The sequence below is a fragment of the Lepus europaeus genome, chromosome 11, assembly GCF_033115175.1.
Source record: "Lepus europaeus isolate LE1 chromosome 11, mLepTim1.pri, whole genome shotgun sequence".
Classification (NCBI taxonomy): Eukaryota; Metazoa; Chordata; class Mammalia; order Lagomorpha; family Leporidae; genus Lepus; species Lepus europaeus.
The window spans coordinates 87,403,501-87,416,517 of NC_084837.1; the positions used below are offsets into that span (position 1 = coordinate 87,403,501).

The 13,017-nt window shown below is 41.1% G+C and overlaps 1 protein-coding gene across 9 annotated transcripts in view; it reads right to left on the reverse strand.

Moving 5' to 3' along the window:
• Positions 1 to 13,017, reverse strand: part of DENND4A (DENN domain containing 4A) — a 131,047-nt gene that overhangs the window by 21,167 nt on the left and 96,863 nt on the right. For all 9 annotated transcript variants that reach the window (XM_062206164.1, XM_062206161.1, XM_062206166.1 and 6 more), the window contains one exon: positions 4,527 to 4,716. In XM_062206164.1, the coding sequence (XP_062062148.1) occupies positions 4,527 to 4,716 (190 nt within the window). The remainder of the gene's footprint in view (positions 1 to 4,526; positions 4,717 to 13,017) is intronic.

Here is a 13,017-nt window from a genome sequence, read left to right on the forward strand (position 1 = left end):
ACCTAGAAGAAGCTCCTGGCTTCAAGCCTGACCTAGCCCTGGCCATTGCAGTCATTTGGTTGAGTGAGCCAGTGGATAGAAGATTCTCTCTATATATATCCTTCTCTCTATTTCTGTGTTTCAAATAAATAAAAATATCTTTTTTTTTTTTAAGATATCACATGGGATCCCTGCATCCCACATTGCAGTCCCTGTGTTTGTGTTCCAGCTCACCTTCCAATTCTAGCTTCCTGCTCATGTGTACCCTGGGAGGCAGCAGGTGATGGCTCAAGTGGTTGAGTCCCTGACACACACATGGAAGACCTGGATTGAGTTCTTGGCTTTCAGGCATTTAGGAAGTAAACCAGAGGATGGGAGGATACTTTCTCCACCACCCCCATCCTCACCCCTGGCCCAACATGACTAATGATTAAAATGTAAGTAAAGGATATTTCCCAGAGAAATACAAATAATCCTTAAATACATATACAGGTTCTCAACTTGATTTTCATAAAAGAAACATAAATTAAAACCAAACCTGGAGGTCGGTGTTGTGGTGTAGTGGGTGAGATCCCTGCTGTGGTGCCAGCATCCCATGTGGGTGCTGGTTCATGTTCCCACTGCTCCACTTCTGATCCAGCTCCCTGCTATGGCCTGAGAAAGCAGTGGAAGACGGCCCAAGTCCTTGGGCCTCTGTATCTGTGTAGGAGAACTGGAGGAGGCCCCTGGCTCCTGGCTTTGGATCAGCCCAGCTCTGACCATTGCAGGCATTTGGGGAGTGAACCAGTGGATAGAAGACCTTTCTCTCTCTTCCTCTCTCTGTCAGTAACTCTGCCTCTCAAATAAATAAAATCTTAAAAAAACAAAAACAAAAACAAAAAACCCCAAATCCATTCTTCACCTATCATATGACACAAACAAAAATTTTCCAACATACTGTGTTGACAAGCTTAGGCAAACAGGTACTCTCATACACTGACAGTGGGAATGCAAAATAGTACACCTGTGGAAAGGAACTTGGCATTATCACTTCAAGTATTCTGCAGTATCTTCCAAAGATATGCTACAAAAATCAGTATGATATATATGTATTGGAGAATTACAAAGACTAGAAACTTCATGTCCATTGATACGGAAGTGATTAAAATAAACTATGACACAGGTACACATGCTGAACTATGCAGCTAAAAAAATGAAAGGGGAGGGGTGCTAGCACTGTGGCATAGCAGGTAAAGCCGCTACTTTCTTTTTTTTTTTTTTTTTATTAAACTTTTATTTAATGAATATAAATTTCCAAAGTATAGCTTATGGGTTACAATGGCTTCCCCCCTCCCATAACTTCCCTCCCGCCCGCAACCCTCCCCCCTCCCGCTCCCTTTCCCCTTCCATTCGTGTAAAGATTCATTTTCAATTCTTTTCGTACACAGAAGATCAGTTTAGTATATATTAGGTAAAGATTTCAACATTTTGCCCATATAGCAACATCAAGTGAAAAAACTTCCATTGGATTACTAATTATAGCATTAAATAGCAATGTACAGCACATTAAAGACAGAGATCCTACATAATTAATTTTTTTTTTTCAAAATAATTAATTTTCTATGCCTTTTCCATTTTAACACCAGGTTGTTGTTTTTTTTTTTTTTTTCATTTCCAATTCTCTTTATACACAGAAGATCACTTCAGTATATAATTAGCAAAGACCTCATCAGTCTGCGCCCACACAGAAACGCAAAGTATAAAAATACTGTTTCAGTACCAGTCGTAGCATCACTTGGCTTTAGACGACACATTGGGGACAGATCCCGCATGGGGTGTAAGTACACAGTGACTCCTGTTGCTGACTTAACAATTTGACACTCCTGTTCATGGCGTCAGTAATCTCCCTGGGCTCCAGTCATGAGTTGCAAGTAAAGCCGCTACTTTCAAGTGCCAGCATTCCATTTGAGCACTGGTTCAAATCCCAGCTGCTCCACTTCCGATCTAGCTCTCTGCTATGGCCTGGGAAAGCAGAGAAAGATGGCCCAAGTCCTTGGGCCCATGCACTCATGTGGGAGACCCAGAAGAAGCTTCTGGCTCCTGGCTTCGGATCAGCCCAGCTCTGGCCTTTGTGGCCATCTGGGGAGTAAATCAGCGGATGGAAGACCTCTCTCTCTCTGCCTCTCTGTAACTCTGCCTTTCAAATAAATAAATAAATCTTAAATAAAAAACCATCATACTATTAAAAAAAAAAGAGAATGGGAGGGGGGTGTCAGCATTTTGGCATAGTATGTTAAGCTGTTGCCTGTGATGCCAGCATCCCATATGGGTGCCAGTTCATATCAAGGCTGCTTCACTTCCAATCCAGCTCCCCACTAATGGCCTGGGAAAAGCAGCAGAAGATGGCCCAAGTATCTGGGCCCCTGCCATGCATGTGGGAGATGCGGAAGTAGCTCTTGACTTGTGGCTTTGGCCCACACCAGTCCTGGCCATTGTGGCCATTTGGGGAGTGAACTAGTAGATGGAAGATCTCTAACTCTGACTTTATATAAATAAATATATGCATAAATAAAATAATATTTATATAAATATATACATAAAGCTTTAAAACAAAAAATTCTTTAATACATATATATTTATATAAATAAACATATACATAAATAAACCTTTAAAAGGAACGAATGGGCCGGCGCTGCAGCTCACTAGGCTAATCCTCCACCTGTGGCGCCGGCACCCAGGGTTCTAGTCCCAGTTGGGGCACCGATTCTGTCCTGGTTGCTCCTCTTCCACTCCAGCTCTCTGCTGTGGCCCAGGAAGGCAGTGGAGGATGGCCCAGGTCCTTGGGCCCTGCACCCGCATGGGAGACCAGGAGGAAGCACCTGGCTCCTGGCTTTGGATTGGCGCAGCGCACCGGCTGCAGCAGCCACTTGGGGGGTGAACCAATGGTAAAAGAAAGACCTTTCTGTCTCTAACTCTGCCTGTCAAAAAACAAACAAACACCTACAACAAAACAAACGAATGAGGGTACTGGGCTGGCGCTGTGGCACAGTAGGCCAATTCTCTGCCTGTGGTGCTGGCATCCCATATGGGCGCTGGTTCTAGTCCCGGCTGCCCCTCTTCCAATCCAGCTCTCTCCTATGGCCTGGGAAAGCAGTAGAAGATGGCTTGGGCCCCTGTACCCACATGGGAGACCAGAAAGAAGCACCTTACTCCTGGCTTTGGATCAGCACAGCTCCAGCTGTTGCGGCCATCTAGGGAGTGAACCAATGGAAGGAAGATCTCTCTGTCTCTCCTTCTCACTGTCTGTAACTCTGCCTCTCAAATAAATAAATAAAATCTTTAAAAAAAAAAAAACCAAATGAATGAGGGTCATCAATCATTCTGTGATGATATGGAATAATCTTCAGGTTATATTGTGAGCTTTTTAAAAAAGATTTATCTATATGAGAGTGTCAGAGAGAAGGAGGGGTTGGGAGGGAAGAACAGAGAGAGAGAGAGAGAGAGGGAGAGAGGGGGAAAGGAGAAGAGAAGGGAGAAGGGGAGAGGGGGAAGGTGGGAGAGAGAGAGAGAAAGAGCAAGAAAGAGAGAGAAAGAGCAAGAAAGAGAGAGAAAGAGAGAGAGAGTCAATTTTCTTTCTGCTGGTTTACTCTCCTGATGGCCAAAACAGAAAGGACTGGGCCAGGCTGAAGCCAGGAGCTAGGAATTCCACCTGGGTCTCCCATATGGGTGGTAGGGGTCTAATTACCTGGGCCATCATCTTCACCTCCCCAGGTGCACTAATAGGAAGCTGGTTTGGAAGCAGAGCAAGCCAAATTTGTACCTGTACTCTGATATGGGATGCTGGCATCGCAAGCCATGTCTAAACCCACTGCTCCAATACTGGCCCCCACTATACATCATGAGGTGAAAAAAACAATGTGTGAGAAAATATTTACAGGGGCTGGTGCTGTGGTACAGTGAGTTAGGCTGCCACCGGAAGTGCTGGAATCCCACATGGAGCCAGTTTGAATCCTGACTGTTCTGCATCCAATCCAGCTCCCTGCTAATGTGCATGGGAAAGCAGTGGAAGATGGTGTGAGTTCTTGGGCCCCTGCCACCCACATGGGAGACCTGGAAGAAGCTCCTGGCTCCTGCTATTGGCCTGGTCTAGCCCCATCCATTGTAGCCACTTGGGGAGTGAACCATCAGATGGAAGACCTCTGTCTCTCCTTCTCTTTAACTCTGCCTTTCAAATAAATAAATAAATAAATAAATCTTTAGACAACAAAATATTTACAATAAGTTACCTTTTGAGGAAGAAGACAGAAAGGTAATAAGAATATGAGTACACAAATACCCATATTTTTAAAGAAAGCAATAATGTAAGGATAAACCAAAAATGAATAAAAATGGTTGTTACCTCTAGGGACAGGGAAAAAGCAGGGACAGAAGCTACACTTCGCTGAGAGTACCCTGGTTTTATGATTTTGCCTTTGAAGCCATGCAAATGTTCCACAAAATTAAATCATGAAGAAATAAAATAGAGATACTATAAATCAAATGCATTAAACAGAACTGTTTGGACAAACCTTCTAAGGAGGCAGAACTTTCCAGACTTGTTCGGCTAAGGTCAATCCCCTTGGTCCCTGACGTGGCACTGCTCTCTTGGGAGGAAGAGGCTCCTTCCAACTCATGGCAGACCTCTTCATCTGTCAAAGAGGTAGATTCAGAATCCTGGGCTCCCACTGAAGAAAGACTGGTACGATCAGAACTTTGATCCTAAGGATATAATTATAAGCTTAATTTCCTTCACATTTATAATTGTTTAAAAAATAATTGTAAGGCAGAGGAAACACTTATCACCTAACCACACAGATTATCAGTTAACACCATAGTTACTGGATAAATAAAACCAACCAGTTTTACAAAGGTCTAATAATTTGGACAAACATGCTGGAAAACAATATTTAAGAAATAAATTTTTAGTTCCAGCCAAGTGTATTATTAACCCACCAGTAAGGTAAACCTGTTGACTTTTTAATCTTCATTTACTGTTAATTTTCTTCCTGTAAACTTTGGTAAGATGATACTATTAGAATTTAATTTTATTCTCTTCCATAATAATCTAATTTCAGATAATATTTCTAGCTTTCATTTTAAGAACACTAAAGTTAAATGTTTATGGCTATACTCAAAGTATGTGAAAAAATCCAATATACATTTTTATATGAAAAACATTTTTAGAAACCTGCAATTCTACTATACAACTCAATTTTTTTCTAATTGTATATTACTGTTATTTTTAACTACATAGGACTTCAACACTGTTACGTACTCAAATCTTTCATCCTCTATATGTTTCAGGGTTTGTATATTTTCTTTACTCCAACATAATAAAAATGTCATCATTTTCTTTTAGTGTCCTTCTAATTTAGCCTAGTTTCTAATTTATCCAGGGTTTATTTTTTAAACGTGACACATGAATTTAACTTCCCCCCAATCAACAGCTAATTATCCCAACACATTTACTTCAGATTCTTTGCCCCCACTGATTTGAAATACTATCTTCTCACATCCCAAACTTCTGTATACATACGTATAGTTTCACTTCTGGACTTTATTCCACTGGTCCATTTATCTTATTTTGCATTAATTAGTATACTTTAAATTACAATTTTACCATTTTTTTCACAACACTGAATATGTCAGTAAATTATACCCTTCAGTATAGTATTATAGCTTTTTTTTTTTTGACAGGCAGAGTGGATAGTGAGAGAGAGAGAGACAGAGAGAAAGGTCTTCCTTTTTGCCGTTGGTTCACCCTCCAATGGCCGCTGCGGCTGGCGCATCTCGCTGATCCAAAGCCAGGAGCCAGGTGCTTCTCCTGGTCTCCCATGCGGGTACCGGGCCCAAGGACTTGGGCCATCCTCCACTGCCTCCCTGGGCCATAGCAGAGAGCTGGCCTGGAAGAGGGGCAACCGGGATAGAATCTGGTGCCCCAACCGGGACTAGAACCCGGTGTGCCGGCGCCGCAAGGCGGAGGATTAGCCTGTTAAGCCACGGCGCCGGCCAGTATAGTATTATAGCTTTATTCACGTAGTACACATTTCATTAGTTTTACATTCAGACACTGTGTTATGATGAATTAGTTTGTATTTTTCTTTTCTAATCGGCTATTATGATATACAGGAAAGCTGTTTTTACACTGTTTGCTGCTTGCCACCTCGCTGGTCCAGTTTTATCAGTAGTAGCAGACAATCTCACTTATGTGAACACTGAGTTTTATTAATCCTTTTGGTCTCTCTCTTCCTTGCCTTCTGGCATAAGCATATCCAGCACACTGCTGAAATGCACAGGCAGAGCTCACTGAGGGCGTGTCTTCAAAGGCCACCCTTTACAGTGCATGCTTGAGGAACAGGAAGACAATTTATGGAACAGCCCTTGGAAGGATGGTTTCACTTGGGTTGGCTGGTAGGAATTTCACTATAGTAGAGTATGGCTTTCCTTAAAACAAAACAAAAACCCACACAGATTTTGAGCTGATGGTGGAATTCTGAAATCACTTTGAACTCTGATTTGCTTCTTCCTCATCTCAGTGCTTGTCCTTGGAATTTCTCCTTCATCCTTAGCTCTGACAGATTTTGTGTCTTTTTTGAGCTGTGTGTCCCATTTTATTCTAGGGACAATTTCCTAACTAACCACTCCTATAAGAGGAAATACAATATCTAGCCTAACTGTACCCTTAAGTAGTCTTTTTATTTAATTACCTAACTATGCTTCAGTCTGCTCATTTGGGCTTCATTAAGACCAGCTTTAATCTTGATAGTTGAATTTGTGAATACTTTGGAGGCTACGCTTTCAGTAACTAGGCATGTCTATTAATCCAATCTCATTTGCCTTCTAATTTTCAGAAAGATCTGGAAAGTGTGGATATACTGATGGCATGTTTTTCTAATCTCATTGCTCTAATGGATCTATTATTATTCTTTCATTTTTCAGTCAGTTTAAAGAGACTTTGAGGAAGGAAGACAGATGTATATTTTAGCATCCTTAACCAGAACTCTTTTTGCTACTTCTTTAAAAAACAATTATAATGAGTAAATAGAATAAATTTTTCTAACCACACTATGTAGGTTTGAGAAGAGTAAAAACCAAATGTCTTTACACTGGGAGACATTCAATTCTTTAGAAATAAAAATTTAAATATGAGCATATACATTTCTTTATCTGTAATAGTAATAACCATTTAGTGCCTTTAATGGGTTAAATTCTGTACCAGTCTGATATTAAATATACTATATATATCAGACCAATATATATATTTGGTTTTTTCCACAGTTCCTGGCTTATAATTTATATAGCTATTGTTAATTCCTGAACAGCTCCAAAGCATTAAAAGTGAAATAGCCTTTTGTTATAATATTGGGGCCCTTTAGGCCTCAAGAAAAAAACCTCTCTCTCTGACCTTCTTCTCTCCTTTCACCTGCTGCTTCTGCTCCTCAAGGCTCTTTTTATGGGATGAACACTGTGGTGCAGGAGTTTAAGCTGCTGCCTGTGATGCCCAAATCCCACATCAGAGTGCCATTTTGAGTCTTGGATACTCTACCTCTCCACCCTTTTTTCTTTTTTTTGAAAATGCAGTTACAGAAAGTGATGGGGAGAGACAAGAGAGAGAATCTGTCCACTGGTTCACTACTGAAATGGCTGCAGGGCTGGGGCTGTGCCAGTTCGAAGTCAGGAGCCCAGAATTTCTCTTGGATCTCCCACACAGAAGCAGGGGCCCAAGCACTTAGGCCATTTTCTGCTGCTTGCCCAGGAACATTAGCAGGGAGCTGGATTAAGAAGTGGAACACCCAGGTCTTGAACCAGTGTTTACGTGGGATGCTGGGGCAACGCCACAGTGCTGGGCCTGATACTCCACTGCTGATCCAGGTTCCTGTTATGTGTCCGGAAGGCCACGGATGATGGTACAAGCAGTTGGGTCCCTGACACCAAAGTAGGAGACTGGATGGAGTTCTAGGCTCTTGGCTTCAACCTGGCTCAGTTTCAGCTGCTTCTAGCATTTGGCGAGTGAACCAAACAGATCTTTTTCTGTCTCTCCATCACTCTTCCAAAAAAAATCTTAAAAAAAAAGGCTAAACTGCCTCACCCTCAAACTTTCTTTTTTATTTATTTAGACAGGCAGAGTGGACAGTGAGAGAAAGAGACAGAGAGAAAGGTCTTCTTTTTCCGTTGGTTCACCCCCCCAGTGGCCACTGCAGCTGGCGTGCTGCGGCCTGTGCACTGTGCTGATCCGAAGCCAGGAGCTTCTGGTCTCCCATGTGGATGCAGGGCCCAAGGACCTGGGCCACCCTCCACTTCACTCCTGGGCCACAGAAGAGAGCTGGACTGGAAGAGGAGCAACCGGGACAGAATCCGGCGCCCTGACTGGGACTACAACCCAGTGTGCCGGCGCCACAGGCAGAGGATTAGCCTATTGAGCCGCGGTGCCAGCCTCACCCTCAAACTTGGTACAGAAACTTAAAATAGAATTTTATCCTGCCCTAACATCTTAGAGTTATTCAGCAAGGAATTCTGTGACCTACACTGTCTGACAGGTCACTAGACTCCCATGTCAGAGGGGACTCTGCTCCAAAGCTGGGGGGAAGCAACGCTGCCAAGACTGGCCTCTCAGTCTCCCAGCAGATCATATCATTTTTATCCAATCACATTTCTACATGATTGTCAATGCTTTATATACGCAATGAAGTCTCCATAAACCCCGAAAAGGTCAGGGTTTGGAGAACTTCTGACAGCTGACACATGCAAGTTCCTGGAGGGTGGGCCCAGAGAAGGCATGGAAGCTCTGCGCCCCTCTCATAGATTTCATCCTATACATCTTATAATTCTTTATAACAACACATGTATTTTCCTTGAGCAAATTAATTGAACCTGAAAAAGGGATTGTGCAAACTCCCATTAAAAGCTGGCTGGTCAGGGCCGGTGCCGTGGCTTAACAGGCTAATCCTCCACCTTGCGGTGCCAGCACACCGGGTTCTAGTCCTGGTTGGGGTGCCGGATTCTATCCCGGTTGCCCCTCTTCCAGGCCAGCTCTCTGCTATGACCTGGGAAGGCAGTGGAGGATGGCCCAAGTCCTTGGGCCCTGCACCCGCATGGGAGACCGGGAAAAGTACCTGGCTCCTGGCTTCGGATCAGCACGATGTGCCGGCTGCAGCGGCCATTGGAGGGTGAACCAACGGCAAAGGAAGACTTTTCTCTCTGTCTCTCTCTCTCACTATCCACTCTGCCTGTTTAAAAAAAAAAAATCTGGCTGGTCAGAAGCACAGGTAGAACAACCTGGGGCTTGTGGTTGGTATCGGAAGTGACTGTGGGCAGTTTTGGAGACTAAGCCCTCACCCTGTGGAATGTGATGCAGTCTCCAGGTAGTGCTAGACTTGTACTGAATTAGACGATGCCTGGCTGGAGTCTGCTGCCTGCAATTTCTATACATTTTTGGGATCACAGAAATGACCTATGTTCTGAGTAGGTAGTAGAAGAAACTGTGCTTGTTTTTCCTTTAATATTTTCAGAATTAGGCATTAAAGACACTGTTTACTTTAGCTGTTATTTGTATTTAGAGAAAGCAGCAGCAATATCAAAGCGGGGTCTTTCTGACATTAGTAATTTGTGTTTTCTTTTTCTGGATTAATCTAACTAGGAGTGTGTCAATTTTAGTGTTTTTTTTTTTTTTTTTTTAATTTTTTCCGGCTTCTGGCTTCACTGAGTTTCTTAGATTCTCTCTCTCCACTTTTACTGACTTACTCTTTTTATTCTTTCCTTCCTTCTACTTTAAACTTTGTTTCTATTTTTTTTTCTAGCTTCTAATGGTGGAAATCATTCTAAAGCTGTAAGCTCGTATCTACGCCCTCTTAGCTGTATCACACAAATTTTGAAGTGCTCTATTTTTGGTCATTCTATTCAAATAATACTTTAATTCGCTTTATGATTTTATCTTTGAATCATGAATTATTTAGAACTGTGTTTGTTTTTTTCTTGGTATCTTACTTATTATTAGTGATTTTTAATTGAATCTTACTCTAGTCATAAAATATGTTTTAAAAAACCTTATTCAGATATAATTTACATGCCATAAAATTCAATCACTTTAGATATACAATTCAATAATTTTTGTAGTAAATTTAACTAGTTTTAGAACATTTCCACCATCACAATGAATCCCTCATGTCTGCTTAAATTCATCTGTACATCCCCAGTCCCTCCAAATATCAGGGCAATCACTAATATACTGTCTGTAAAGATGAGCCTTTTTAGGACATTTTATACCAACGGAATTCATAGAAGATTTGTTTTTGGCATCTGGCTTCTTTCACTTAACATGTTTTTGAGGTTTGCCAATTTTAATTTTAGCATTTATCAGTAATTCCTTCTTATTAATGTTACATTGTATGAATACAACACATTTTGCTTACCTATTTCCCAGCTGATGAACATTTGGATTGTTCCCACCTTTTGGCTATTATGAAGAATGTTATGAATAACTACATGTAAACCTCTAAGTAGGCCATGTTTTCATTACCTTTGGGTGAAATACCTAAGAAGGAAACTACTGGGTCATATTAAATTTATGCTGACCTTTTGAGGTGGGCATTTGGGCAGCAGATAAGACACTGTTTGGGGTACCTATCCTATAGTAGAGCACGTCTGTTCAAGCTGCAGCTCAGCTTCCAATTCCATGGTTCAAGGACTCAGGTCCTGCACTCACGTGAGAGATGCAGACTGTGACTTTAGTGTAGCCCAATTGTAACTTTTGTGGGCATTTGGGGAGAGAATCAGGCACGGAAGAACTATTTCTCTGCCTTTTAAATAAAACGAAAATATGCATTTAAGAAGAAGTTGAAGCAATTTAAAAAATTTATGCTTACTTTAAAAAAAAAATGCCAAAGTGGCTTACTTTCCAAGGTGGCTGTACCATTTTACATTCCCATCGGCTGTGTATAAAGGTTACCATTTCTCCACATCTTCATCAACACTTGTTATTGTCTTTTGGATCTAACCATTGTAGTCGGTGTGAAATGGCATCTTATGGCTTCAATTTGCACTTCCTTAATGGACTAATTATATAGAGCATTTTCTCATGTGCTACATCTCCTTTGGAGACTCTTCTGCTCATCTCTTCCTTGGATTGTCTCTTTTTTAATTTTTGAATTGGATGAGTCAATTGTGTATAGGGCAAGAGTCGGTTGTCAGACTTGGCAATTTACACAGCTTTTCCTCAGTATATGGCTTGCCTTTTCATTTTCTTACTGGTATTTTCTGGAGCACAAAGTTTTAAATTCTGATGTTTAATTTATTAATTTTTTTCTTTTACAGATTAATCTTTTGGTATCATACTGAGAATTCTTTGGGTAACTCAAGGTCTTAAAAGTTTTCTCCTGAAATTGTTATGCTTCTAACTCTTATATTTAAGCATTTGATCTCCATCTGTAGATGGAGAAAGAGAGAGACCTTCCATCCACTAGTTCACTCTCCAAATGCCCACAACAGCTAGGGTTGGGGCAGGCTGAGGCCAAGACCTCAGAACTCAGTCTAGGTCTCCCATGTAGAAGGCAGGGACCCAAGTACTGCTGCCTCTCAGGGTGCACATTAGCAAGAAGCTGGAATAAGAAGTGGAGTCAAGACTAGAACCCAGGCGCTCTGATATGAGGATCCCAAATCATGTTTCAACCACTGTGCCAAACTCTCAATCCCTCTTGACTTACTCATCTCTGCTTATCCCAGTATCACAAAGTCTTGATAGCTCTGGCTTTATAGTAGGTTTTGAAATTGGGAAGTGTGAGTCTTCTAGTTTTTTTCTTTCCCAAAATTGTTTTAGTGTATTCTTGGTTCCTTCATTTTCTTTTTTTTATTTTAAAGATTTATTTTACTTGAAAGTCACAGTTACACACAGAGAGAGAATGAGAGAGAGGGAGAGAAAGAGGGAGAGGGAGAGAGTTTTTCCATCTGCTGTTTCACTCCCCAGATGGCCGCAACAGCTGGAGCTGTGTTGATCCAAAGCCAGGAGCTTCTTCCAGGTCGTCTACATGGGTGCAGGGTCCCAAGCACTTGAGCCATCTTCCTCTGCTTTCCCCGACCACAGCAGAGAGCTGAATTGGAAGTGGTGCAGCCAGGTCCCAAACCAATGCCCATATGGGATGCCGGCACTGCAGGCAGTTATGCCACAGTTATGCCACAGCGCCGGCCCCAATCCCTTCATTTTCCACACGAATTTTAGGAGCAGTTTGTCAATTTCTACATAATTCTACTGTGATTTCGATACAGACTATGTTGAATTTATATATCAATTCAGGAAGGACTGCATCTTAACAACACTGAGACTACAACTACATAAACATGGAATGTTCCTCTATTTAAATACACCTTTAAATTCCATCAGCAATGTCTTCTTAGAGTGCACTTCAATTTTTATACTTTTCAATTCACTTAGCTTTACTGTCACAGTTTATCTTATGATTCAATCATGTTCACTTGAAAAATGTGTGTTCTGTAGTTGATGAATGTATTTTACAATGGTCAATTACATCAAACTAGATGATGGCATTGTTCAGATCTATGCCTTTAGTAATTTTTGTTAGCATCTATCAATTCATGATAGGTGGTATTAAAATCAACTAAAATTTTGGAACTTCCTTTAATTCTGTCAATTTTTATGTTATTTTGGTGCTCTATGACTTAGTGCATACTTATGCATAATTGTTTTCCTGATGAATTGTCTCATCAGTATGAAATATTGCTCTTTGTCTCCAGTAATACTGTTTCTTAAAGATTATCTTCTCTGAAAGACAAATCTTAGGCCTAGTCAAATTTACGCTTACTGTTCGCAGGATAATATAGTGTTTTGCCACCTAGTTACTTTCAATCTATTTTTCCATAAAGTGTGTTTCTAGTCTGCAGCATATAGTAGGGTTTTTTATTTTAAATTTACTCTGTCAACCTCTTCTAATTGAAGTGTTTACATGACTACTGTTAAACTTAATTACTGATATTGATTGGATTTATTTCTCTGTACCCCCTTTTCTACTT